The 24,743-nt window shown below is 28.1% G+C and overlaps 3 protein-coding genes across 12 annotated transcripts; 2 read left to right on the top strand and 1 right to left on the bottom strand.

Moving 5' to 3' along the window:
* Positions 1–1,723: 1,723 nt before the first annotated feature.
* LOC130668162 (juvenile hormone esterase-like) lies at positions 1,724–14,790 on the bottom strand. Of its 3 annotated transcripts, XM_057470307.1 has the most exons (8): positions 14,551–14,790; positions 7,019–7,153; positions 5,391–5,907; positions 4,461–4,660; positions 4,211–4,370; positions 3,956–4,122; positions 2,714–2,855; positions 1,725–2,639 (listed from the first exon to the last, which is right to left on the bottom strand). In XM_057470307.1, exons 3-8 carry the CDS (start codon positions 5,836–5,838, stop codon positions 2,314–2,316), a joined length of 1,443 nt encoding a protein of 480 aa, XP_057326290.1. In that variant the 5' UTR covers positions 5,839–5,907; positions 7,019–7,153; positions 14,551–14,790; the 3' UTR covers positions 1,725–2,313. The 3 variants fall into 3 exon arrangements, with proteins under 3 accessions (XP_057326300.1, XP_057326290.1, XP_057326282.1); XM_057470317.1 differs by lacking the exon at positions 14,551–14,790 and having other exon boundaries at positions 1,724–2,639; positions 5,754–5,907; positions 7,019–7,581; XM_057470299.1 differs by lacking the exon at positions 14,551–14,790 and having other exon boundaries at positions 7,019–7,581.
* On the top strand, positions 8,424–12,755 carry LOC130668173 (uncharacterized). 2 transcript variants are annotated; one of them, XM_057470342.1, is made up of 5 exons: positions 8,430–9,445; positions 9,566–9,701; positions 9,874–10,023; positions 10,173–10,302; positions 12,211–12,753. In XM_057470342.1, exons 1-5 carry the CDS (start codon positions 9,175–9,177, stop codon positions 12,403–12,405), a joined length of 882 nt encoding a protein of 293 aa, XP_057326325.1. In that variant the 5' UTR covers positions 8,430–9,174; the 3' UTR covers positions 12,406–12,753. The 2 variants fall into 2 exon arrangements, with proteins under 2 accessions (XP_057326316.1, XP_057326325.1); XM_057470333.1 differs by having other exon boundaries at positions 8,424–9,701; positions 12,211–12,755.
* Positions 14,782–24,136, top strand: LOC130668183 (uncharacterized). 7 transcript variants are annotated; one of them, XM_057470367.1, is made up of 5 exons: positions 14,782–14,905; positions 15,573–15,908; positions 17,128–17,146; positions 20,119–20,223; positions 24,023–24,136. In XM_057470367.1, exons 2-5 carry the CDS (start codon positions 15,723–15,725, stop codon positions 24,067–24,069), a joined length of 357 nt encoding a protein of 118 aa, XP_057326350.1. In that variant the 5' UTR covers positions 14,782–14,905; positions 15,573–15,722; the 3' UTR covers positions 24,070–24,136. The 7 variants fall into 7 exon arrangements, with proteins under 7 accessions (XP_057326350.1, XP_057326364.1, XP_057326356.1 ...); XM_057470381.1 differs by having other exon boundaries at positions 14,785–14,849; XM_057470373.1 differs by having other exon boundaries at positions 14,835–14,971.
* Positions 24,137–24,743: the final 607 nt, after the last annotated feature.

Raw genomic sequence — 24,743 nt, 5'->3', positions numbered from 1 at the left:
CGGTGAGCCCGACACACAAATTTCGAAACTATTATATAGTTAAAATTTAGTAAAGACGAGTCCTTGTGAGAATAAACTACCCCAGCGCCCCCTATTTTTCAACATCACAATTATTTTTGGCGTGTTAATTTGCATTTTATTAAAAAATATATATTAACTCCTAAATGCATTGTGAGTAATTATGAGGGCGTGTAATAATTAGTTTTCATAATATATTTTTTAAATAAAATATAAAAAATAAAAAAAAAAAATTGGAAAATTCAAAAGTACACGCATCGTACGCTCATGTTACAATAAAATAGATTATTAAATTTTATGTTTTTATTGATAATAAATGAACGAGTACTACAGCAGTGATATCCAAAAGGCTTCTATTCTACCAAAATCTGAAGCTATTCAAAAAAAATGTTAAAAAATCCAAAAGTGCATACCACAATCGCTCATTTTATTTTTAATCATTACTTTTGTTTTATAATATTAATTTATTTATGTTGTTATGAATTTTTATTTAACTTATGAATTATCGATTCGGATGTCGCTCTTTTTTTCAACCGTACACTGTTAAAAAATTGTTTGAATTTTCAAAACATTATATAACGCAATAAATACATACATTTGTGCTTGAAATTTCATTACTAATTTCATATAGAATTTAAAATACATGTCTCTGAATTTTAAAATTAACACTTTGGATTTTCAAATACTTCTTTTTGAATTTTCAAATACAAGTTTTTTAATATTCAAATACTTTTTTTTTGAATTTTCAAATACTCTTTTTTTAATTTTCAAATACTTTCATTTTAATTTTTAAATAAATGTATTTGAAAAGCTGAAGCGTCTATTTGAAAATTCAAAAGCGTGTATTCTAAATTCTATACGATCGTTACAATGAAATTTCAAACACAATTGTATGTGTTTATTGTGTTATATACAATGTTTTGAAAAATCAAACAATTTTTTTAACAGTGTTTATTACATTTAATACTGTATTATTTTATCATTTATCACACTGTCAATGATGTTCAGTTCAGTCATAAGTTTTATTCACTTTATATTATTGAGGAAATCAAAACTTAACAATAATAAAGTCTGATGTACACCGCACACATTACTCACACAGATATTATAATATATTTCACTACAAAATCCTTGATTACTGAACAAGCATTTGAATTTTCAAATAAGTATTATGAAATTTCAAATGGAATAATTAAAATTCAATATGTCTTAAAATTTTCAATAGGGGAGGGTGGGGCAGAGCGGCCCCCCTGAAATTTTGACCAAAAAAAAATTTTTTTTTTTCGACTAATTACTATAAATCCGATATGTTTGCGCATTTCTAGCCCTACGCATAACACATGGGGCAAAATGGACCAGCCGAAACTTCCGAAAAAATTATTTTTTCATATTTTTCGACCGTTTCTCTATGTAAGAGGCAAATTTGGTCACTAAAAATTTATAAAAATTAAATTTCTTTTTTTAGTTGATAAATTTTTGAAATAAAGTAAAATTATAGAATTGATTTTTTTTTTATTAAATAACAATTAGTAATTAAGGTAATCGAGACTGAACGATTTTTTACGCTTTAAAAAATTTTTTTCGAGTAATATAAAACCAAAAATAGTTGTCAAGAGAAAAAAATACTTTCTTAAAGATGAAAACAATTTAAAAAAAAAAAAAACGAAAAAAAAAATTTTTTTATCGCTTTTTGAAGAGGGGCCGCTCTGTCCCACAAAAAAAAAAAAAAAATTTTAAGAATTTTGGCAAAATGTCCATAAATTTGTCCATACGTTTATTAAAATTCATATTTTTTATCTTAATTTTAAATACCAGCTTGATTATTAAATTACGTATATTAAATTTGAAGCTTTTTTTTAATGAAAATACAATTCAAATATCTAGTTATGAATATTCAATGCCTTTTTTATTGTAATTTTCAAATTATTTTTAACAGTGTATCCTGGTACGCTAATGCTGCTGCACTGTAAAATACCGTAATTTAAAGCATTCATTCGAGTTATCGTATATTACCGTAAAATACGGTAATTTACGGCAAAAATCCGGCAATTTACGATAAACTTGTAACAATTCGCCGTAAAATTTGCGGCAATACTGCGGTATTTTACAGTAAAAGTGCGATATTTTACCGTAAAACAGCGTAATTTACTGTACTCAGAAAAATAACCGAAAATTACCACAAAATGCGACATTTGCGGTAAAAATATTACGGTATTTTGCGGTAAAATACGTTAATGTACCGTAATTCGGATCCGCTAGGGAACATATTATTATCAATAGTAATAGTGTTAAATTTTACTGACAACCAATATATTTTTCAAAAACGGTAAAATAAGCTTGTTGAATATTTTTTATATTATCATTTGTTGGTCTTGTTTGCGTCATAGTCAGACCATCGTTATTTATGTCAAGATAATAACCTCCTGGTCCTGACTCTGTCCAAGTAACATTTAACACTGGATCATCGTTACCAAGTGGCGTTGGATTTGAAAACTTGGCAAAATTTGTCCACATTTTCACTAAACGATCTCGGCCTATATTAAACAGATGTTGAGGATCACTTGGCAAATTTATTAACGAATCACGCCATAAATACAGTCTGTCATCAACGTGTGATGCACCTACAAGCAAATAACAAAATTGAGTTTATAAACATAATCACAATATTGTTTATTTATGGATTGTTAGCATGTACCTTCTACGTCAACATGATTGTATATTTTATGATACGATATATTAGTAACCATTGAATTACGATAATAATAAATCGGTATGTATTGTTGCATTATTTTTTGCTTCATATCAATGGCACTCGTATAAAGTAAGTCAGTAAGATTCTATAATATAATAAATTATTAACAAAATTTATTGAGAAAAAAAAACTGCGCTAACATTATTGTGAACCTATGGAATTGTTAAACTTTAAGGGGGACCACTAGTGTGACCGCTTGAAAAAAGATGATTTTTGGGAATTTTTTTTAAGAAAACTACTGCACGGAGTGTTTTAATATTGTAAGGATATATTTATGAATATATAATGAATACAAAATCAAATTTTTGGACCGAAAAATTCAAAATTCAGCGAAGTATTCACAATCTTTCGACGCTAAAAAAAAAGTCCCCCCCCCCCCTTGCCCACTGCTGCAATGATAGCGACCTTCACAGTCCATGAAATAAAAAAAAACCAAAAAGTTTATTAGACTAGAAGGTATTTTCTGTATCATGACCCTCGGGCTAAGAAAAGAATTGAAATTTAATAAAATGGGGGCGTTTTTAAAAAAAATTTCAAATCTTGCGCGAAAATTTGATGATTTTTGGCCAGCCAAAATCACATTTTTGATTCGATCGGAAAACTGGAGGTTCACGGTACGTAGAAACATGAAAGAAGCATGAACCTGAAGATCGTAACGTTTTTCGCCCTACGAAAAAAAAATTTGGAAAGTAAAAAATGTACTGAATGACGAGATTTCTAAAATGTTTCGCACGTAGATGCTAACATGTCAGCAGAAAATCTTAAGCCAACCCTTAACTCCGAAACTACCCCTTAAGCAGTCAAATTTCATCAAATTTTTTCATTTTCGTTGTTCAAAAAACGTTCCGATCTTCAGGTACATAAAGAAGCTGCAATTCAAATCAAATTGATCGAATGATTTGTTTTCGAGTCATAACTGCAGAAATTTTGAAAAATGTATTTTTGAGAACCGATAAGCGGCTGCTCTTCAAATGGCTGTAACTGAAAAAAACTATTCGAGATATGCACTTAATATTTTTGAAAGTATAGACTATCGAAATATGCAAAAAAAAAATTTGTTTTTTTTCAAAATTTCACACTAGTGTTTCCCTTAAATGCTGATAAAAATGTAGACCAACATAATTATTTTTCAATCGTACAAAATTTACTATCAATAATTATTCTGATGAATGTGAATGATATTACCTGAACCATTTGATTAATTGCATTGTCGATTATATTACTAAATATATTTTCTGTTGATCCTCCAAAAATATTTTCAACCATTGGACTTAAATTTAAAGGAATATCAGCAGCAGTTAACGCTACTTTATCACGTAATTCTTTGACACTTTGTTTTAATTTCGTCAGAGCTTTTCAATAAAAAAAAAAAAAAATCAATTTTAAAAATTAGTATATTATTAATAACATCGTAATTTATGAAAAATATGAGACAAGTACGAGTGAGATATAATAAAACTTCTTGAGCCATAAAACCCATCATATGAGGCAGTCGATTAAAATTGCCAGTCTTGAACTTTTCAATGAAACATTTTGTTATAAATGCCGAATCACCAGCAATATTTGCATTCTCAGCTACTGGTCTAAAGGGACGCCTATTCTGAATTCACAAAATAAATAATAATTTAATCAATCAATCATTGGAAATTGGAAAGAATCAGTAAAAATAGTGAAATGATAAAAAAATTACTGAGGTTATTTTAGCAGTTGCTTTAACAATATTTTCAGCAGATTCATTTCGTAATAATTTAAGAAGTTCTGTGTTGTTATTAACAGTATATCCCAGATGATGAGCTACTTGATGAGCATAAGTTTGAATTTCAGGTGTAGTAGTAATACTCCAAAAACATAGAGCTGAACCGCTCATACTAATGGATCGATGAAAAAGACCTCAAAAATAAATTTCATATATATATATATATATATTAGAGTGTTTTATATTTAGGCGATATTTTTTTTTCTGTCCTACCTGAAAAACTAACAATTTATAGAACAAAAAAAAATATTCCCGCTTGAAAAAAAATTCTAAGTCAATTAGAGGCTCAGCGCATCGAAAAATTCGATTTCCCATTTAAGTAACATGGGAAAAAAAATTTTTTTTAATTTGGAATTTTTTACCTCGACAATGGCTCATTGTACGAATAAGCCCAGTAAATATTTTTGTAGGGAAGTTAACGCTCTACAAAAAAAGTCTCTTATCATTTTTTGATAAATCCATCTGTTCAAAAGTTATTGGACCTCGAAGTCAAGTTAGAGTAAATTTCGATATCTTTTTACTTTTCCGGCGAAACTATCGGACTTATCATAAAATGCCATAGAATCTTTTTTGTAGACAATTTTATTTCCTACAAATTATCTCTGATAAATTTTTTTTCAATTCTGCATTGTCTTCTAGTTATTTCTATTTTAATGCCAAGCTCTTAAAATCGATCAGAACACTATTTTATTAAATATACAAATATACGAGTGATCGGGTACTGGGTCTCTTACTTCAGTAAATATCTTTACTAAATTTGTTGTAAGAATATTAAATAGTTTGATTTTTACAGCTGGTTAATGACATTAGGATCCGTAAAATGTGATCGTTAAGAGTTCATAGTGTAAGTATTATTATTTATACCTTGCGATTTATCAGATAGAATATGATAATCAACAGAAGACGCACCAGAACTTAATCCAAAAAAAGTTACATTATCAGGATCACCACCAAACTTTTTTATATTTTTTTGTACCCATTTTAGTGCAAGAACTTGGTCTTTTAATCCGGCATTACCAGTAGCTTCTAGTAAATCTAGCGACAAATATCCAAGAAGACCCAAACGATAATTCAACGCAACAACAACAACATCATTCTCAATAAAGTAATCCGGACCATTATAAGACATTTTTATATCACCACGATAAAATGCACCTCCAAAAATCCATACCATGACCGGTAATAAACCAGCTGAACTACTACGATTACTTGCATTATCACAATTACTTGAAAAATATGTTTTCGGGGTATATACATTCAAATTCAAACAATCTTCAGAACCCACATAGATATTCGGGTGGAATATATCCATCTGCGGACATTGGATACCCTCTGAAGTTGCATCAAAAATACTTGTCCACGGGTCTGCTTCAGCAGGTGGCTAAAAAGATTAACTATTAGACAATACTTTTTCACAGTCGTAACACCTTAACTTTTAACGTCAATACATTTTACACTAGTCAAGACCACCTTATATTTTAGACTACACAGAAAAAAAAAAATTCTCGACTGAAGGTAAATATTCTTGATTCAAGAAAATTTTTTTGGAGACCTAAATTTTCTGAGATAAAGTAGAAATCTTCTCCGACCAAGACGAATTTTTTTTAACCAAGACAAATTCTCTTGGCTCAAGAAAATCTTGACTTGGTTCTCGAAAAAATTTGTCTTCAAAAATATTTTCTTGACTCAAGATAACGTTTTTTTCTGTGTAGTACTACTATTAGAATATTGACATATGCGTGATTGACTTGTCAAAAACGAAAACAACTTTATTTCCCTTTACTTTAAGTTTCAATCGATGGTTATTTTATCCCTGATACTCCATTTGGTTTTCGGTTAATTCGGTGTATTCGTATTGACTTTAATAACTACATGGGAAAAAACAATCACATGCAAGTGTATTTTCGAGCTCGAATAGATCGAAAATGTATACACACTAATGTTTTCGATTATTTCCCAACATGATTAGTTTTCAAAACCAATAACCCTGGCAGATTCGAATTATGGTAATTTACCGTATGTCGCCGTAGTTTACCGTAAAATAGGGCTTTATGTGGGAAACTTATCACAATTTACGGCCTTTATAGTTAATTACGGTCAAATGTGGCTATTTACCGTAATTTTCTGAATTTTTGCCGTAATCACCGTATGCTTTTTAAATTTCGACAGTTTTTACAGTGTAATAATTCACTTTACGGTAAAATACCGTAGGCTTGTGTCAATTTTACGGCAAATTATCATTCTGTTCCTGCAAATTTACGGTACAAATACCGTACCTTTACCGTAAACTACGGGATTTTATCGTAAAATATCGTCATTCTTTCGAGCACCATAATTTACCGTAATTCAGATCCGCCAGGGAATTTTAAATTGACCTCTATTAGTTTAATTGAGGCTACTGACATTGAGATTTGAGTCGCAATTTGCATTGTTTAATTTTTTTTCCACAACAATGTATTTTGGGATTATAAATAAAAAAAAATATTTATTACCTTGAATCTTAAATAACCGACGGGTGGTTTTCCATATCTTATACCACGAAATGATGAAAATTTAATTTTTCTATCAGCAGATGTTAAAATTTCACCCCGAACTGGACCTTTGTCTGTTTTTATAACTGACGTCAACTGAAATGATAAACTTTCAATTCCAACTGTGTTGAAACAAATAATTAAGTTGAAAATACATAATTTCAAATAATGTGATTGTGCGGCCATATTTTGAGACTAAAATCGAATCACTAACGGATAATACATTTTTTAATTAACACATAATTGATTAACTTTTCTGACGAGCACTAATCAACAGAAGTTGACGACAATTTGACACTATAGTGTAATATATTATGTAGAGAACAGTGTCGTTATACAGTTAACTGTTCAATAAAGCTCTTCAATATGGTAGCTAACGAGCAAATATTTTAAAAACTACCTGTAAAACATATGTTCGCTGTTTGAATTTTTGATTACTTTATTATTATCGGTTAATTAAATTCAAAAGATAAAACTTTTGGTTTTAATACAAAGAAACAGATGAATTTTATATTACATACTTACAAATATGTAAATATATCGCGTTACAAATGCCATAAGGGCGTATCAGCCTATTATACGCCCTGATGCCCTTACACCCGGGTGCCATAAGGGCGTACCAATAAATTTTTTTCGGGAATCGACGTAGTTATGCCTGAAACGGGCAGAAATGCAAAAAAAAATTTTGGTACGCCCTTATGGCACCCAGGGTACCTACCGGGAGCCATAAGGGCGTACTAAAAAAAAATTTTGGGAAACGACGTATTTTTACTTTAAATTTTTATTTCAAATTTTAAATTGAGAATGATTAAAAGTATTCCAAAAAATTTTAATCAAAGTTAATTTCAAGTTTGAAAAAAAAAATTTTTCATCATTTCTCTGCATTTAAAGTAAAAATACGTCGTTTCCCGAAAAATTTTTTTTTTGTACGCCCTTATGGCCCCCAGTAAGTACCCCGGGTGCCATAAGGGCGTACCAAAAAATTTCAAATTTGAAAAATTTTTTTTTTCGTCATTTCTACGCGTTTCAAGTAAAAAGACGTTGTTTCCCAAAAACTTTTTTTTTGTACGCCCTTATGGCTCCCGGTAGGTACCTTGGGTGCCATAAGGGCGTACCAAAATTTTTTTTTGCATTTCTGCCCGCTTCAGGCATAACTACGTCGATTCCCGGAAAAAAATTTTTATACGCCCTTATGCCTTTTCAAGGGTATTTTTTTCGGGATACGCCCTTATCGCATCAGTAACGCGATATTTTTTACACAATAAAGTTTTATATTTAACATCAAAATTACAAGAACAATTAAGAAAAAACTGTTTTATAAATTTAAATGCTAGAGTGATTTATAAACATCATATGGAAAACTTTTTTTGATTTTAAAATTTAAAAAAAAAAATCGAGTTCATGGTAAAGACTAAAATGTTTCTTTCTTTAAATTTAATTTTCCTATTGTTTGTGTTACGACATAAAAAACATTGAAAAATAATTAGCAAAAAAAGAAAAATTAACCGTTGAAACAGAGTACAAATATTGGAATTTATTCAAATATTGAAAGGAAGAGGAGTAGGCAATAATTGAATTTTTTTATAAACTAAAACTATAAGGTGCAAAATCAGCCTCCAAAAAATTTTTCTAAAACTTCATAGAGGCAACATGAACATCATGGGGCAGTTTGAGTCACTGAAAATTGCGTAAAAAAATTTTTGATCCGAGTTTGATTAATAATTAAAAAGAATTTAACGTCGATCAGATTGAGCCCTTCAGTAAATTTGAAATCGATCAAATTTAATTTAAAAAATTACACTTTTCAACCCAAAATTCGTGGAAACAAAAAGTAAATTTAATTTTGAGATATTTGAAGAGTTTAATTCTTTTCAGGGGACCCAACTTGCCCGCGCCCCTTCCCCGATATAGACTAGTCTGTTAAATCGTTAATCTGTCACTATAGTAACGTTATATTTTCCGTCTATTGTTGACTTTTCATTTATATTCAATTATTACAGTAATACTTTGCTGAATATACTAACGTGTACAGTGACATGAAATTTAATTAACATGCGCAGACTTTATTGAATAAAAAATTTAATAAATTAGTTTAAAAAAAAAAAAATATTTTAATTATGGAACGCGAAATTGCGATTGCGAGAATTAATGCAATTTTAACGGAATTAATAACACAAGTAAAGAAAAAATGTTGTACGTCAAATGTATGTGAGTCGCCGAGTAATAAAGAGCGAAGCAGTAGATTGGAAAATTTAATAAAGATGTTAGATGTTCTTGGACGCATTATTGAAATGCGAATGCGAACGTCACCTAAAGAAGAACGTGAGCGCGCATCTGCTTTGGCAAGCGCACTTGTTGATGGTGAAAAAGCTCGAGTGGAAGCTGAGAGTAAGCTTGAAAAATCGATTTTATGTCTGGAATTACGAACAACTTTACACCAGATACTACTTTTTTTATCATTTGTTTTACTTCCTTTTCTCAGTTGTTTAATTTTTTTTTGTTCGTTAGATTTGAAGAGCACAATCGAAACTGAAAAAATTTTGCATCAACATTTTATAAATGATATAAAAGGACAAATCGCTGAAGAAAAAATCCTCTTAGAAGGGATTAAGGCCAAACAAAAATGGGAAAATGAAGAAAAAAAGTCAGAATCTTTTTATTTACTCATGAAATACTCCTGTTATTTTTCGAGTAGCATTGACTTTAATAGAAAAAAAAAATGTCATATTTTTAATATTAAACTACAAAATAAAATTCATCTTTTGATTTTTTAATTTTTAAAATTAACTACAGTTTTTTTTTTTTTTTTTTTTCAGAAAAAAAACTGAAGAGATTATAGAAAATATTACGGAAAAAAAATTAATTGAAGAAAAAAAAATTCAAAGAGAAATAAATTTAAAGAGTGCTGAGTACGAAGCTATTTATGAGATAAATAAAACTAATGAGGAAGATTTATATAATATGCGGTAATAATTTATATCGCTAATATATGTATATAATTATAATTAATAATTATATTATAAATCTTATTATCATAAAGCACGATAATTACTATTAATAAATGATTGCATGTCTGGCTATTTTTAATAGAGATTATTAAATTCATATATATTAGGAAAACAGCAGAACGAAATTATTTAGAAATACTTGCCAAGTATGATAAAGACGTTGGAATGCTTTATCGGACAATGGAATCTTTGATAGAAGAATCTAATGAGTTAGAAGTAAAATTGAAAATTCTCGAGGTATATTTAATTAAAAACTTTAAATTATACTTTAATATTTTTTCATGATACCAGCATCAAAATTTAAAGTTTCAGTGTCTCTACAGCCGGTCAAAACAAACTAATTTAAAGCCGATGCTGCAAACAATTACTAGCGAATTCGTAATTCACAAAAACGTGCAGAAACATGCGTGTTTCTTCCCTTGGGAAAAAACACAGTTGTTTCTGCCCGGTATTAGTTATACTTAATGTTCATTCGCAGCCTTATTACTCTCAGTTGTTTTCTTGTCATTTCAGTTTACTCATTTCATTTTTTAAGTGACAGTTTTAATTAACCAAATAAAATTACTAAAAATGAGTGAAAATAATATTTTTGTCTTATTTACTATCTAATAAGTGACTGTAAATCACAGATTTCTCATCTCTAACAACTCTCCGCATCATCGGCTCGAAATTAACTTGTTTCTTACTGGCTGCTGACACTGAACTTGAAGCTCCGATGCAGATAATCATGAAAAATATTGTGTGTGACTCAGCATGAAACACGATTTCAGACTGCGAGTGATGCCAGCCAACTTTACCCTAGTCTGAAATCGTCTTATATCATTCCTTGTCACAAAATATAGTATTTCAAGATACCAGCATCGAAACTTTGAGTTTCAGCGTCTCTACAGCCGGTCGAAACAAGCGAATTTCAGCCCAATGCCGCGAATTTATATTAGAAAATAGGGGAGGGTGGGGCAGAGCGGCCCCCCTGAAATTTTGACCAAAAAAAAAAATTTTTTTTTTTCGACCAATTACTATAAATCCGATATGTTTGCGCATTTTTATCCCTACGCATGACATTTGGGGCAAAATGGACAAGCCCAAAATTTTTAAAAAGTGATTTTTTCATATTTTTATCGTCAAATTAAAAAAAAATTATTATAATTCCACATTTCTAGCCCTACGCATAACACCTGGGGCAAAATGGACCAGCCGAAACTTCCGAAAAAATTATTTTTTCATATTTTTCGGCCGTTTCTCTATCTAAGAGGCAAATTTGGTCACTAAAAATTTATAAAAATTAAATTTTTTTTTTTAGGTGATAAATTTTTGAAATAAAGTAAAATTATAGAATTGATTTTTTTTTTTATTAAATAACAATTAGTAATTAAGGTAATCGAGAGTGAACGATTTTTTACGCTTTAAAAAATTTTTTTCGAGTAATATAAAACCAAAAATAGTTGTCAAAAGAAAGAAATACATTCTTAATGATGAAAACAATTTAAAAAAAAAAAAAAACGAAAAAAAAAATTTTTTTTATCACTTTTTGAAGGGGGACCCCGCTCTGCCCCACAAAAAAAAAAAAATTTTCAGAATTTTGGCAAAATGTCCATAAATTTGTTCGAAATAGGACAAAAGTAAAGTGATCTTATGGTTGAAAGCCACAAAAAATGATAATTGGCTTAGGGGGCCGCTCTGCCCCACCCTCCCCTACGTAAATTATGAATGCTATTAGTCAGCGGGCAGAAACAAACTTGTTTCGTCTCTTGGAAACAAACAAATAATTTTCCTGCCCACTGGCTTATGACTTTCGCAATTTAAACTCTGATACTTGTCTTTTGTTTAATAGTAATTCAGGCCATTAATTTTATTTACGTAAATGACAGTTCTGACTGTTATTAAGTTTTATAAAAATGACGATAAATAATAAATAATAACACTGTTGGCTTGAAATTAACTTGTTTCTTACTGGCTGCTGACACTGAACTTGAAGCTCCGATGCAAGTAATCATGAAAAATATTGTGTGTGACTCAGAATGAAACGCGATTTCACTGCGAGTGATGTCAGCCAACTTTGCCCTGGTCTGAAATCGTCTTGTCTCATCCTTTGTCACACAGTATACTATTTATTTATCGTAAAAAAAAACTAATTTTATTTTTAAGAATAAAGTATCAGTACAAGAAAAAGAATACGAGGAATTAAAAAACGAACGTGAATTATCAATTTTGAAGGCATTTACTGAAACTTTGGATAATTTTAAAAGAAATCGTGCTGCTAAAATAATACAACGTGCTTGGCGAGGATATCTTGAACGTCAGTTACTAAGAAAGAAAAAGAAATCAAAGAAAAAAAAATAAATATATAATTTTTTTTAAAATAATTGAATAATTCAATTGTACAAGACAATTATGATTTTTTTAAATATAATAGAGTAAGAAAAAAAATATGCTAATATTGATTTTAAGAACCCTGAGCCAGAATCACATATCATTTCTCTATTCCCACTTTCCTGTTCTCATTCTGTCTATACTCCATTTTAAACCAATTATATTAGTTATATATATTAACTCATATCACTATTTTCGCATATGTGCACAAATCGATACTAATATTAACTCGTGCTCTTTATATTATTTCAAGTGCAATTTATTTTTAGAGAATCCTGGCTCAAATCCAACCTCTGGATAAACCCAATATTATCACGTTATTATAACAAAAAAAAAAAAAAAAAAAAAATACTCATACAATACAAGAAAATTATGAAAAAAAAATCATACAGATTTTTGGAACATTATTTTTAAATAAAACAAATTTTATTTAACAAACAAAACAAAATTTGACTATTTTTATTCACTACATGATTTACAATACAACTCACCAAATTATAAAAATATTTTTTTTTATTAAAAATAAAGTCAATTGCCTGAGTCGCAATTCAAATCGTTGATTGAACTTATCTATATTACTTGACGTTAAAAACGTAAATAAGAAGTATGTGAATCTGAAAAGTAGATAGAACGTATTCAGACTCAAAATAAAAGATTATAAGTATTGAAGAGGATTTTCTGCTATAAAAAACTTTCTACAAGCTGGGACTTTATGAATAAAAACTCTTAGCAGCTTTAGAAAAATGCATGGAAATCAACCATTTAGAGGATTTACATCTAGAATATCCCCTAAATTTTTTTACAGCAGCTAAGATTTTTTCATAAAGTTCCAGCTTGTAGACAGTTTTTTTATAACAAAAAATACTCTTTGTTTTAACTTTTAAATGACGCCATTTTGACCCCAGATAAATTTCACTCGAAATAGAACTACACGGAGAAAAATGGGCTTAGGAAATTTACGAATTTTTATTATACTGTTGACCAAACTTGAAACAGGAAGTTGAGTCGACAAAAAATTATTACAGTACACTACGAAAAAAATCATGCACTTAAAACTTATTGATAAATTAGAATGAATATTATTTGTCTAAATTAGGAATTATAGTAGAAAATAAAAAATTTTCAGAGGCTGACTATAATAAAAATTCGTAAATTTTCTAAGCCCATTTTGCTCCTCGTAATTTCCTTTTTTTTTAATGTTGAAAATTATAAAAATTTCGCGTAGTTAAGTGAAAAAACCCTCTTTTTATAAATATAAAAAAATTGTAATAAGATCGAAGTTAAGGCTCCTTCGTAAAGTCAAGAAAAACTTTGAAAACTCTTGAAGTATTGGTAATTTTTTCATACTGAGGTCAGAATGTCACCGTATGACATACGTCGTTACACGGACGTGTGTCATTCAAGAGTCAAATCTAAAATACGTTTTCGGTGCACGTAATATACGTCGAGTAGGTTCAATCTACGATATAAATTTTTTCCTGGGCATAAATAAAAAAAAAGTTATTTAATTTTTAATTAAAAACAAGAAAATTTAATTTTCAAATAATAATTTAAATTGTTAACTTTTATGACCTTCAATTTACCAGTCAATTAACAATTTTCGAATTTTTTTTTTTTATATTATTTACAAGAAAAACAAAAATAAAAATACACACAAGTAGAAAATTACAAAAACTCTGAATGCAATTTTTTAAATTTATCATTTAAAAAAAAATTCAAAAAATATAAGACGTCAGCTAACTTCAGTATCATTTAATTTTTTATTAAGGAGAGAGACCCAGTACCCGATCACTCATGTATTTGTATATCTATATATACTAAATTTTACTAAATATAGATATACAAATGGAGTGATTGGGTACTAGGTCTCTTACCTTATAATAAAAAAAATTTCAAAATTCGTGACTATTGCTTTCAACAAATTAACAATTACCACCATAACCACATGTCAAATTACTAAATATTGACTCCAGTATATCCTCTATATATATAATATACTCATTATAAAATACTTGCGGTCAGTACCCACAATAACGTTGATAAATATTCAATTGAACTATACAATATTATACTTGCATACAACACTTTAATGACAACATATCAACGTTTATTTACCTAACATCACTTAGCCAAATAATCAGCCCTCCGTTGGCAAAAACCTTAGGAAATTTTTCGAAAATTCATCAGCCAAATCGATGATCTATGATCAATAAATAGTAAAAATAATGAAATGTTTATTTGATATTTAAAAAAAAATGATAAATAAATAAAGTAAAGTTGTGATGAAATTTATAAGCGCATGCTTGCCAATATTTAGCAAGAGGGGGTGAAATATTCAGTCGGGCAAACCAGGCACGAAGCAGCCGATCATTACGAGGTATCCGGGTCGCCGGGTGTTCGTTTCACCGACTAGAGTAAAACTAACTACAGAATACTTATAAACTACTACGAAATATTACAAACCGGCACGGTATCGCGCTTTGTTCTTATCGCTATTAATAACACACCCACACTTATTTACAACACAGCCACAAAAGTAAAAATGTCATTTAAAAGTAAACAAATTTAGAAAACTTTATTTACTTGTCATTATCAACATTGTAACTTTTTTTTTCTTATCAGTTATTAAATATAACTCAGGTGTTTTTATAAATAACTCATTACAAGTGTGTAAAAATATATGTATTTAAAATAACAGATTACAGTAAAGAGAAATTAAAGGATGGAGTAACGAAGCGTTTTGTGACGCGATGAGTGAAAGCATTTTTTTATTTTACTTTTTCTCACCTCACTCATATCACTCGTTCACTCACTTATTGTACTCACTCCAGACTACATTTATTCGCGAATAAAACATACACTGTCGTTATATATTTTTTACTCTTGTTCCCACTTTACTTGGCTTTAAGTATTTATTTTTTTTCTTCTGTATCAAACAGTTGCCACCTGTGGCTTAAGTTTTATCACAAACAAATACTATTGTGATAAAATTTAATTGTCATTTCTTTATTTTTTTTATTAAGAAATAATTGCCTATTGTCTATATTATTTTTTAATAAATAACTGTCATATAAAAGTATTTTTTGTCAAGTGATAAAGAGATGAATATTTTTTTTTTAAATTTAAAAATTTTTCAGAATTAAATTCAGTGAAAATGTGAAAAAAGTCATTTGAATTTTTGAAAAACGAGTATTGTAAAAGTAATAAATAAACAGAGTAATAAAATCAAGTTGTGATAAAGTTTTAGATAACAAAAAAAAATATAATAATAAAATAAAAAGTAAGAGATGTCTTTGACTTCTCACCCGACAACAATGGTCAGCCATGAAGATAAATTAATCTCTGGAACTTTGGAAGAAAGAAAAGAAGCTTTCAAAGAGGATGCTGAGCTTATGAGAGAGACAAATAAATTTATTACTGAAGTTATTGAGACTGCGGCTACTGAGGCTTCGAAAAGAAAATTACAAAATCAGGTTTGGTTATTAAAAGTTTTTTTATTTTATTTATTTAAATAAAAATAATTATGTAAGTTTAGAAAAAAATATTTTTAAATAAATTTTATAAATTATTTAAAAAATACTAAAGTTAAATAAAACTTTTTACTAGATTTAATCCACTTACGCTCTTCTTTTACTTTTTTTAATAATAACTTTGTACTGCAAAAAAAAAGTGTTACGGTAAAATAAATTTTATCATGCTCCAAAAATTTTAATCGTTATCTCTACAACATGTTTGCAATGATAAATAAAGATAATAAAAAAAATAACGTGTAAAATATATGACACTAAAGTTAGCCGACGTCAAATAGTTTTTTGATTGTTTTGAAAAACAATAAATTACAAAAAAAAAATATTTCAAAAAATTGCACTTATAGTTTTTTTAATTCTCTACATGTGCATATTTTTTTTTTTTTTTTTTTTTTAATTGATTTGTTGAAAAAAAATCCGAAAATTGATGTCTGTCAATTTTAGGATCTTATGAAATGTCTATAACTCGTGTAAAAAAAATTCGTTTCAAAAAGATTCCAAAAAAGTTCTGCATGTGGAACTTCTAAAAATGAGACAGATTAGAACTTCGAATGGAACTTTTTTTGGAATGTAAGTAATTTTGATGGTAAAAAAAAAGTTATTATGAGCAAATTTAGAGTCAAAAAAGGACGTTCTAGGAATTTTTTTGGAATTTTTTATGGATGTTAATTTTTGTTGTATAAAAAATTCAAAAGTAGTGATTTTTGAACTATTTTGGCATGTTTTTGAAACGTCTTTAGTCTCCAAAAGATGCAAAAGTAGTGATTTTGGAACTTCTTCGGAATGTCTGTATAAAATTCCAAAAAAGTTCCAAGAACGTCCTTTTTTAACTCTAAATTTGCTCATAAAAACTTTTTTTTTTACCATCAAAATTACTAACGTTCCAAAAAAGTTCCATTCAAAGTTCTAATCTGTCTCATGTTTAGAAGTTCCACATGCAGAACTTTTTTGGAACCTTTTCGGAACAAATTTTTTTTACACGGGAAATAAAGTATTATATTTTATTGAAAAAAAATATATATATTAAGTAACATGTCCTCGATAGTGATACTAAAAGGCTCTCAATTTGTGTGTGATCTCATTACTCTCCTACTGACATCAACGACAACTAAACTAAATTACTTGTAAACAGTATAGCTACAAATTGTATCTCTATTTGTTTCAGGGTGACGGAACAAGCGAAGGTAAATTAAAATAAAATAACATGTGAAAATAACAATTAAACTCATGATTTATAATTTTATTTAAATTTTACTAAATGTCATTCCCTTTGTTTAGTGCATAGAAAATAATATAGTGATTTTATTTTAGATTATTAAATATTTGTGTCCTATAAATTTTATTATTTTACATTTTTAATTTAATAAAAATCCTTAGCAGCTTTTAAACTGTTCAAAAAAAGAAAAATTTTATAATGCTTTAATTCAATTTAATTTTTTATAATTTAGTTGTTGAAAAATTTTTTTATCTCGTATAAATAAATAAGTGGCAAATTTAAAATCCCATACACGGAGAGAAATTCATGGTGACAATTCCCGGGTCGAAAAAATGAACTTCAATTTCAACCTCGAATTGCGGCTGCAAATAAACGTATTCTAGAACCTCATTTGAACCTCTATGTTGCGCCTACTTCCGTTTTTGTACTATAGAGGTTCAAACGAGTTTTTATATTTCGACTAGGGTTACTATATATTATGGGAATGGTTTCCATAACGGATGGTAACTGGTTTTTTTTAAATGTCGATTATAGGAACACCCATACATATTATGGTAATCATTCTTGTAAATATGAGTGAAATTTCTATATCCTATTGAAATAGTCCCTATAGAGTCATACACGGAAAAAAATTAATCGTGAATGCAACGATGCAGTCTTGGTAAATAAACATGATGAAATCATGTTGCATTCACATGATTTGTCATGTTTCGGCTACATGATAATCATGTTGCGGTAACATGAGAAAATCATGTTGCATTCACATGATTTGTCATGTTTCGGCTGCATGATAATCATGTTGCGGTAACATGAGAAAATCATGTGGCATTCACATGATAATCATGTTTCGGCTACATGATAATCATGTTGCGGTAACATGAGAAAATCATGTTGCATTCACATGATTTGTCATGTTTCAGCTACATGATAATCATGATAATCATGTAGCTGAAACATGACAAATCATGTGAATGCAACATGATTTTCTCATGTTACCGCAACATGATTATCATGTAGCCGAAACATGATTATCATGTGAATGCCACATGATTATCATGTAGCCGAAACATGACAAATCATGTGAATGCAACATGATTTCATCATGTTTATTTACCAAGACTGCATCGTTGCATTCACGATTAATTTTTTTCCGTGTAGTACTCTCTTAAATATGAAATAGTGAAATTAGTAACTATTCACTATTTACTAGTGAAAAGTACATCCCTAATTCAAATAGTAGTATACTTTGCACTAGCAATAAGTGACTATTCACTGCCAAATAGTGATTTTCACTGATTCGTTTTTAGAGAGTAATCGTAACTATGACAGTATGGTAATTGTTCCTGTAATAGTATGGTAATCATTCCATAATATTATGTTAACCATAACTATAACATTATGGTAATGGCTACCATACATCATGGTAATAATTACCATAATATCATAGTTACGATTACTATAATATTATGGTAACTATTACCATAATATTATATAGTAATTATGACCATAATATTATGGTAACCATCACCATAATATTAGAGTAACCATTACTATAATATTATGGTAATTGTTACCATAATATATGGTAACCATGATATAATAGTAATCATTGCCATAATGTATGGTAATGGCTACCATGATATTATAGTAACCATCACCATAATAGTATGGTAAACGTTCTCATGGTACTGTGGTAACATTTACCACAGTATTATGGGAACGATTACCACAGTATTATGGGAACGATTACCATACTATTATGGGAATATTTTACGTATATTATGGGAATGGTTACCACAATATAAATGGTTTATTCCCATATCCACTTAGCAACCGTTACAATGCACTCTCTTAAAATGAACCAGTGAAATTTCACTGATTTTACTACATAAATATAAACACAATAGGTTAGATTAATTTTATTTTATTAGAAACGTTTATTTAAAAACAAAGTGAACTAAAAGAGTCTTAATAACAATTATATTTAATTAAAAATTATTTTGTAATAAAATAAATAATATTTATTAGGATTTATAAAAATTTAATTTCTTTCCATTTTCAATGGGCTTTTTATATAGTTGCCCCGATGAAAGCTTGGGATTTTTTTCCCACCACGGTTTCTTCCCCCACCCTTTAAATGTTGGTTTTGGTGGCTTTGCACATGCGCACATTCAAATATCATGGTGGTAGAAGAAAAAACTGGTGGGAAAAAAATCCCAAGCTTTCATCGGGACGACTATATTGTTTAATTTTAAAATTATGTCATTCATTTTTGAGGTTAGCTCCAAGCTATTGAAATTACTCCAAAGTTATTTATTTTTAAACTCTGCAAAAATTGTGGCATATAATTATTATTGTTATATAAAAGTTAGTTAAAATATTCCATGAAGATAATCAATAAATATTACTTATTTATTGACATAATAAAACACTTAAATATACTCATGTACAGAATGCTGCTGTACCCGCGTGCTTACATATTTTTAGTTCACTGGTTGAAACCAGTGAGCGCGACGTTCACTGATTCAACCAGTGAAATTCACTGGTTCAACCAGTGAACTTTTAGTCACTGGTTAAACCAGTGAACTTCACTGGTTGAATCAGTGGAATTTCACTGGTTCATTTTAAGAGAGCAGTCATAGAATTTATTCCTATTTGCTTATGGGAACTATTCCCATGAGTATGGTAATCATTACAATAATATTATTGCCATGCGATATGGGAACTGTTACTGTAATAGTGGGAATTCTTTCCATAGTTATGGGAACTTTTCCCTCAAAGTATGGGCCTATATCTCATAATTCTAAGTAATTATTACCATAACAGTATGGGATGATGTTTAATAAACGTACTAGTAATGGTTACCATAAATTTCTCTCTGTGTAGTAGTAAATGCTAACGCGTTTATTAACAAAGTGGAAAAATGCATGTGTTATGCAGGCAGTAGATTGAAGGGTGGCGATGTCATCGGCGGCTGGAACAACCGTGCCCGTGGCTTCTGCAATCGGATTCTGAACACCCTCTGTCCATGCTTCATCAACAATGGTAAAATCGTAGAGACTGATTTCAAATAAATTTTATCATTATCATTATCATTGTCATCAATAATAAGCTTGTGCTAAACAAAACAACAAAACAAATAAAATATACTTACTGTACAAAGAAGCATAAGTATATAAATATAAACAAACTGACCAGCAAAACATGCAACTGCCAATAGACTGCTGTCCATCTATTTATTCGCCGTGTAGTTGTCAGCCATATCATTAAACATTAATAATCTGATCTTACATCACCGATCTTTAACATACTGTGCTTAATATGTACTTACCACCTCTATATATGTATTTTTATATATTTCCTAATGTATTTTTGTATTGTAACAACTCTAACTACATTAATATCTTATTTAGAAAATTATTTCATGTAAAAAGTATTATATTTTTTTAGATCATTTTTACTTTTAAATATGCTTGTTTTTTTATTTTTATTTTTTAAATCAAAATCATGTAGATGACTCGAAATACACAATATTTGTATTGATAAATATATTTATAAGGGCATTCTTAGACAGTGCCCCCCCCCCCACTTTTTAAAAATATTCAATGACCTTAAATTGTTACCCCGATGAAAAAAGATTTTATACAATTGTATAAAATTATATACAAAAAATGGCCCGATCCAATTGCATACAACTGTATAAAAATTGTATACAATTCTATACAAATTGTATACAAGTCTATATAATTATATACAATTTTATACAAATTATATACAATTCTATATAATTGCAGTATATAGAATTGTATATAATTACATAGAACTGTATACAATTTGTATAGAATTGTATACAATTTCTATACAGTTGTATACAATTGGATTGAGCCATTTTTTCTATCCAATTATATATAGTCTATATATAATTGTATAAAATCTTTTTTCATCGGAAACAGTTTTAAAATTTTATTAATTAATTTAAAAACAATTAAAGCATTAATTGACAAACGGGCAATTTCACTGAGATATAGAAAAAAAAAAAATAACTTATAGTTGATATCAATTAGGAGTCAAACAAAATTTTTTCAATAAATTCAAGCCTACAAAATTTGAAAATTTGAATTACAAAATTTACATGAAGATTTTAATAAAATTTATTTTCCAAATTTCGTTTAATTCCTTATTGATATTAACTGTAAAAAATTTTTTAAAAATCTATATCTCAGCGAAATCGCAACTCCGTATTTTTTTTTAATTAATGCTACAATTGTTTTTAATTAATGAATCAAATTTTGATACGCTTATGACAGTTAAAATTCATTAAAAATTTTTAAAAGTGTGGGGGGGGGCACTGCCTGCGAATGCCCATAATTAGTTATAATTATTTTGTGTAGTCGATATTTTGTACTAGATTTTTTTTTTATACTGCAGAGGTCACGAGCACTTACCAGTACTTGCAATATTCCAACCTTTTGAATTATTTTTATTTAAATTATTCTTTATTTTTATTGACTTACTAACCTCGGAAATAATAATTTGGATCAATGTAGATCAAAAGTTTAAATTAAAATGTTCGATTTTAAAAGAGACTTCGGGACCTTGTAAAAAAAAAGTTTGAAAAATAAATTATTTCTTTTCCGAACTTGTTTTTAAAAAATTGACTTTACGATAATTACGACTAAAATATTTTCAATTGTAAAATAAAAATATTCATTTTATCTATCAAGTTTTTTATTTCTAATAATTTTTTTTTCTGTACATCTTAAATTATTTATAGAATATTTTTATACATCTTAGAATTATTTAATACCCTAGAGGTGCATCCAGAAGTCACGATAAGCTTTTATTTACTTTTTTTTATCTTTGAAATACTCTTCGGAATACAAATCTATATTCATTTGAATATCGACTGTATATTAAATGATAACAATAAAAATAAGTAGCATAAAAAAAAATTTGAATGATCTAAGAAATACTTAAAGTCAAATTTTTTAAAATACAATAATTGGATTATTTTCTTAATTATAATTATCTATACAGTAGCAATAAATTCGTAATAAAAGTAAAGATAAAAATTATTATAGAAATACACTATTGCATTAGATTAATTTCAAGCCTATTAACATATTTTTATTATTTTTATCAAGCTTGACCTTTAAATAAATTAGCTGCAAAATAGCTGCACTAACTATTTAGTCAATAGATTTTAATAGAAAAAAAATAGCGTAGTTTTAGAGTTGATAAAAAAGACTTAAAGAGTTTGATATTGAAATGGGACATTTTCATTTATTTTTTACTTTTTTTTTTTTTTATAAAAGTAGACATTTTATCGTATTTTGAGACAACATAAAAAATTTTAATCTTTATACATTACTCATTTTATGTTTTTGACCTGAGAAATAATAAAAGTGGATTTTTTATGACATCGCGTCACTAATTTGGAAAAGACTTATATTTTTATACGCCCTTTTGGCTTTAATCGCAAGTTCAAAACCAAAAGGGCGTATAATTGTAGATCTATTCTAAAGCTGAACATTGGAAAAAAAATTTTGAAAGCCAAAAGGGTGTTAATTTTACCTACACTGTAAAAAATTTTTTGAACCCGGTGTAGTGCAAATGACTCGGTGTAAAAATTTCGGTGTGAAAATGACACCAAATATCGTGTTAAATTTAGGCGTTGTGAATTACAAATTTTTACACTGTCAAGCGTGTATGTGTGTTATTTATCATAATTTTTCGTTAAGGAAAAATAATAATAAAAATATTTAAATGTTAAAAATACTATTCAATAACTTAATAATATTAATATAGTAATTGATTAATTAGTTAAAGATCTTCAATGATCGTTTGTTGCTAATTAATCAAAATTACGAGTAACACGGAATGGTGTAAAAAAGTAGATTACACCATGGAAAAATTACGAGGATGGAAAATTTACACCGAGAGAATTTTACACCGTTATTTAACACTACACAGCCGTGTAAAGTTCTCCGAGTCCATTTTTACACCGAAATTTTTTACAGTGTATATGCCCTTTTGACTTTCCAAATTTTGTTTTTTTTTTTCAAATTTTAGCTATCAAAAAAGTCTACAAAACGATTGACAATGAAAAAAAAATTATATACCCTTTTATATAGCCTTTAGAGAGTTTTCTAAAGCCAAAAGGGCGTATAAAAATATAAGTTCTTTTGGAATTAGTAACGCGACATGTTATGTTATTTCATACTTGAAAAATAAATTATCAATTTTTTTTATTTTCAACAAACTGATAAAATTAAAAAATCATTTTTTTTATACACTGTAAAAAATTTGGGGAGTGAACGAGGATTAAATCTGGAGTGAATGCGGAGTAGATGACTGTTTATTTACTTAATCCCCTCGGAGTAAAATTTATTCCAAAGGGAACTTGATTTTAATATTGAAACTCTGGTTCGGAGTGAATGTGGATTCAAATAAAATTCAAATCACTCCGAAATCTCTCCGCGAAAAACCAACTCCTTATTTACTCCGTATTAAATTTAAATTTAAATAAAACCCGAAATCACCCAATTTTTACAGTTTAAAAATCTTGATAAAAAATTTTAATTACGAAAACAAATTAGTTGCATTTTTTTTTAATTTATAAAATATTTGTATCAATATCTGGAGTATCAGAAATAATAAATAAAAAAGAAATGTTCCGTTTTGATTTTGAACATCTAATAAAGTCTCGCTCGGGTTAGTGCTGTTGCATGAGTTATATTTCGATAGTAGAGTAATAAAAAAAAGTAAAAACAATAATAATACTAAATAAAAACAATGAAAAAGACAATTAGTGCCAATACAATAGAATTTATTCTTTTCATAGACTTGTTGGCCTGGACGCCCTACCGTTATCGCTTCACGAGACCGTAACTGCTCGGAACAACATCCAATACTATATTAAAATACAATAATGAATAAATAATTGAAAAAAAAAAAATTTATATATATATAGTATACAATTCACCGTCAATTTACTGTCGAAAAACTCGTGGACCTTTATGATATTTTTTTTACCTCACTGTGGTTCTATCCTATGAAAAATATAAATTAATTTAAACAAAAATATATCAATCTCTTTTGAGAAATAATATAAATATATTATTTTGAATAGTTTATACTTATGAATTTATTTTAAAATATATGTTTTAAAAATAAATATATCAAATTAGTATTTGTACATGAAAGTATAATATATATAAAAATGCTATTTAATAAAATACTGCTCAAGACAAAATTCAAATTTATCAAATCTATCAATTTATTTTATCTCATATAATTTAATTTCTTTTAAATCAATATACTTATTTTATTGCAATGTAATCTTCCGTTATATTTTGTTGTTAAAAAAAAAATATATGAAGAAAATTTATCAATAAAACTGATACTTTTATTTGTAAGGTTACAATAGCGAAAAACTTTTGTATCGTTAACTATTGACCTGAAGAAATGAAAAAAAGTAATAAAAAAAATTAAATTCAATACTTTACTTTATCATTTTACAAAACTTTCTTCTCTGTTAATAATTCAGTTCCGTCAATTGTAAT

This window comes from Microplitis mediator, chromosome 1 (assembly GCF_029852145.1).
Source record: "Microplitis mediator isolate UGA2020A chromosome 1, iyMicMedi2.1, whole genome shotgun sequence".
NCBI classification, from domain to species: Eukaryota; Metazoa; Arthropoda; class Insecta; order Hymenoptera; family Braconidae; genus Microplitis; species Microplitis mediator.
This window is presented reverse-complemented; position numbering and strand designations above follow the sequence as displayed.

What these genes read in the sequence shown, in the direction of transcription:
- LOC130668162 (XM_057470299.1), bottom strand. Translation starts at nt 7,243, where the DNA reads ATGGCCGCACAATCACATTATTTGAAATTATGTATTTTCAACTTAATT. An exon ending in AGTTTTATTATATCTCACTC is followed by an intron (nt 4,123 to 4,210) that starts GTACTTGTCTCA and finishes TTTATTGAAAAG; the next exon opens with CTCTGACGAAATTAAAACAA. An exon ending in CAATCATGTTGACGTAGAAG is followed by an intron (nt 2,640 to 2,713) that starts GTACATGCTAAC and finishes ATTTGCTTGTAG; the next exon opens with GTGCATCACACGTTGATGAC.
- LOC130668173 (XM_057470333.1), top strand. Translation starts at nt 9,175, where the DNA reads ATGGAACGCGAAATTGCGATTGCGAGAATTAATGCAATTTTAACGGAA. An exon ending in TGGGAAAATGAAGAAAAAAA is followed by an intron (nt 9,702 to 9,873) that starts GTCAGAATCTTT and finishes TTTTTTTTTCAG; the next exon opens with AAAAAAAACTGAAGAGATTA. An exon ending in GAAGATTTATATAATATGCG is followed by an intron (nt 10,024 to 10,172) that starts GTAATAATTTAT and finishes CATATATATTAG; the next exon opens with GAAAACAGCAGAACGAAATT.
- LOC130668183 (XM_057470367.1), top strand. Translation starts at nt 15,723, where the DNA reads ATGTCTTTGACTTCTCACCCGACAACAATGGTCAGCCATGAAGATAAA. An exon ending in TCCATGCTTCATCAACAATG is followed by an intron (nt 20,224 to 24,022) that starts GTAAAATCGTAG and finishes TTCTTTTCATAG; the next exon opens with ACTTGTTGGCCTGGACGCCC.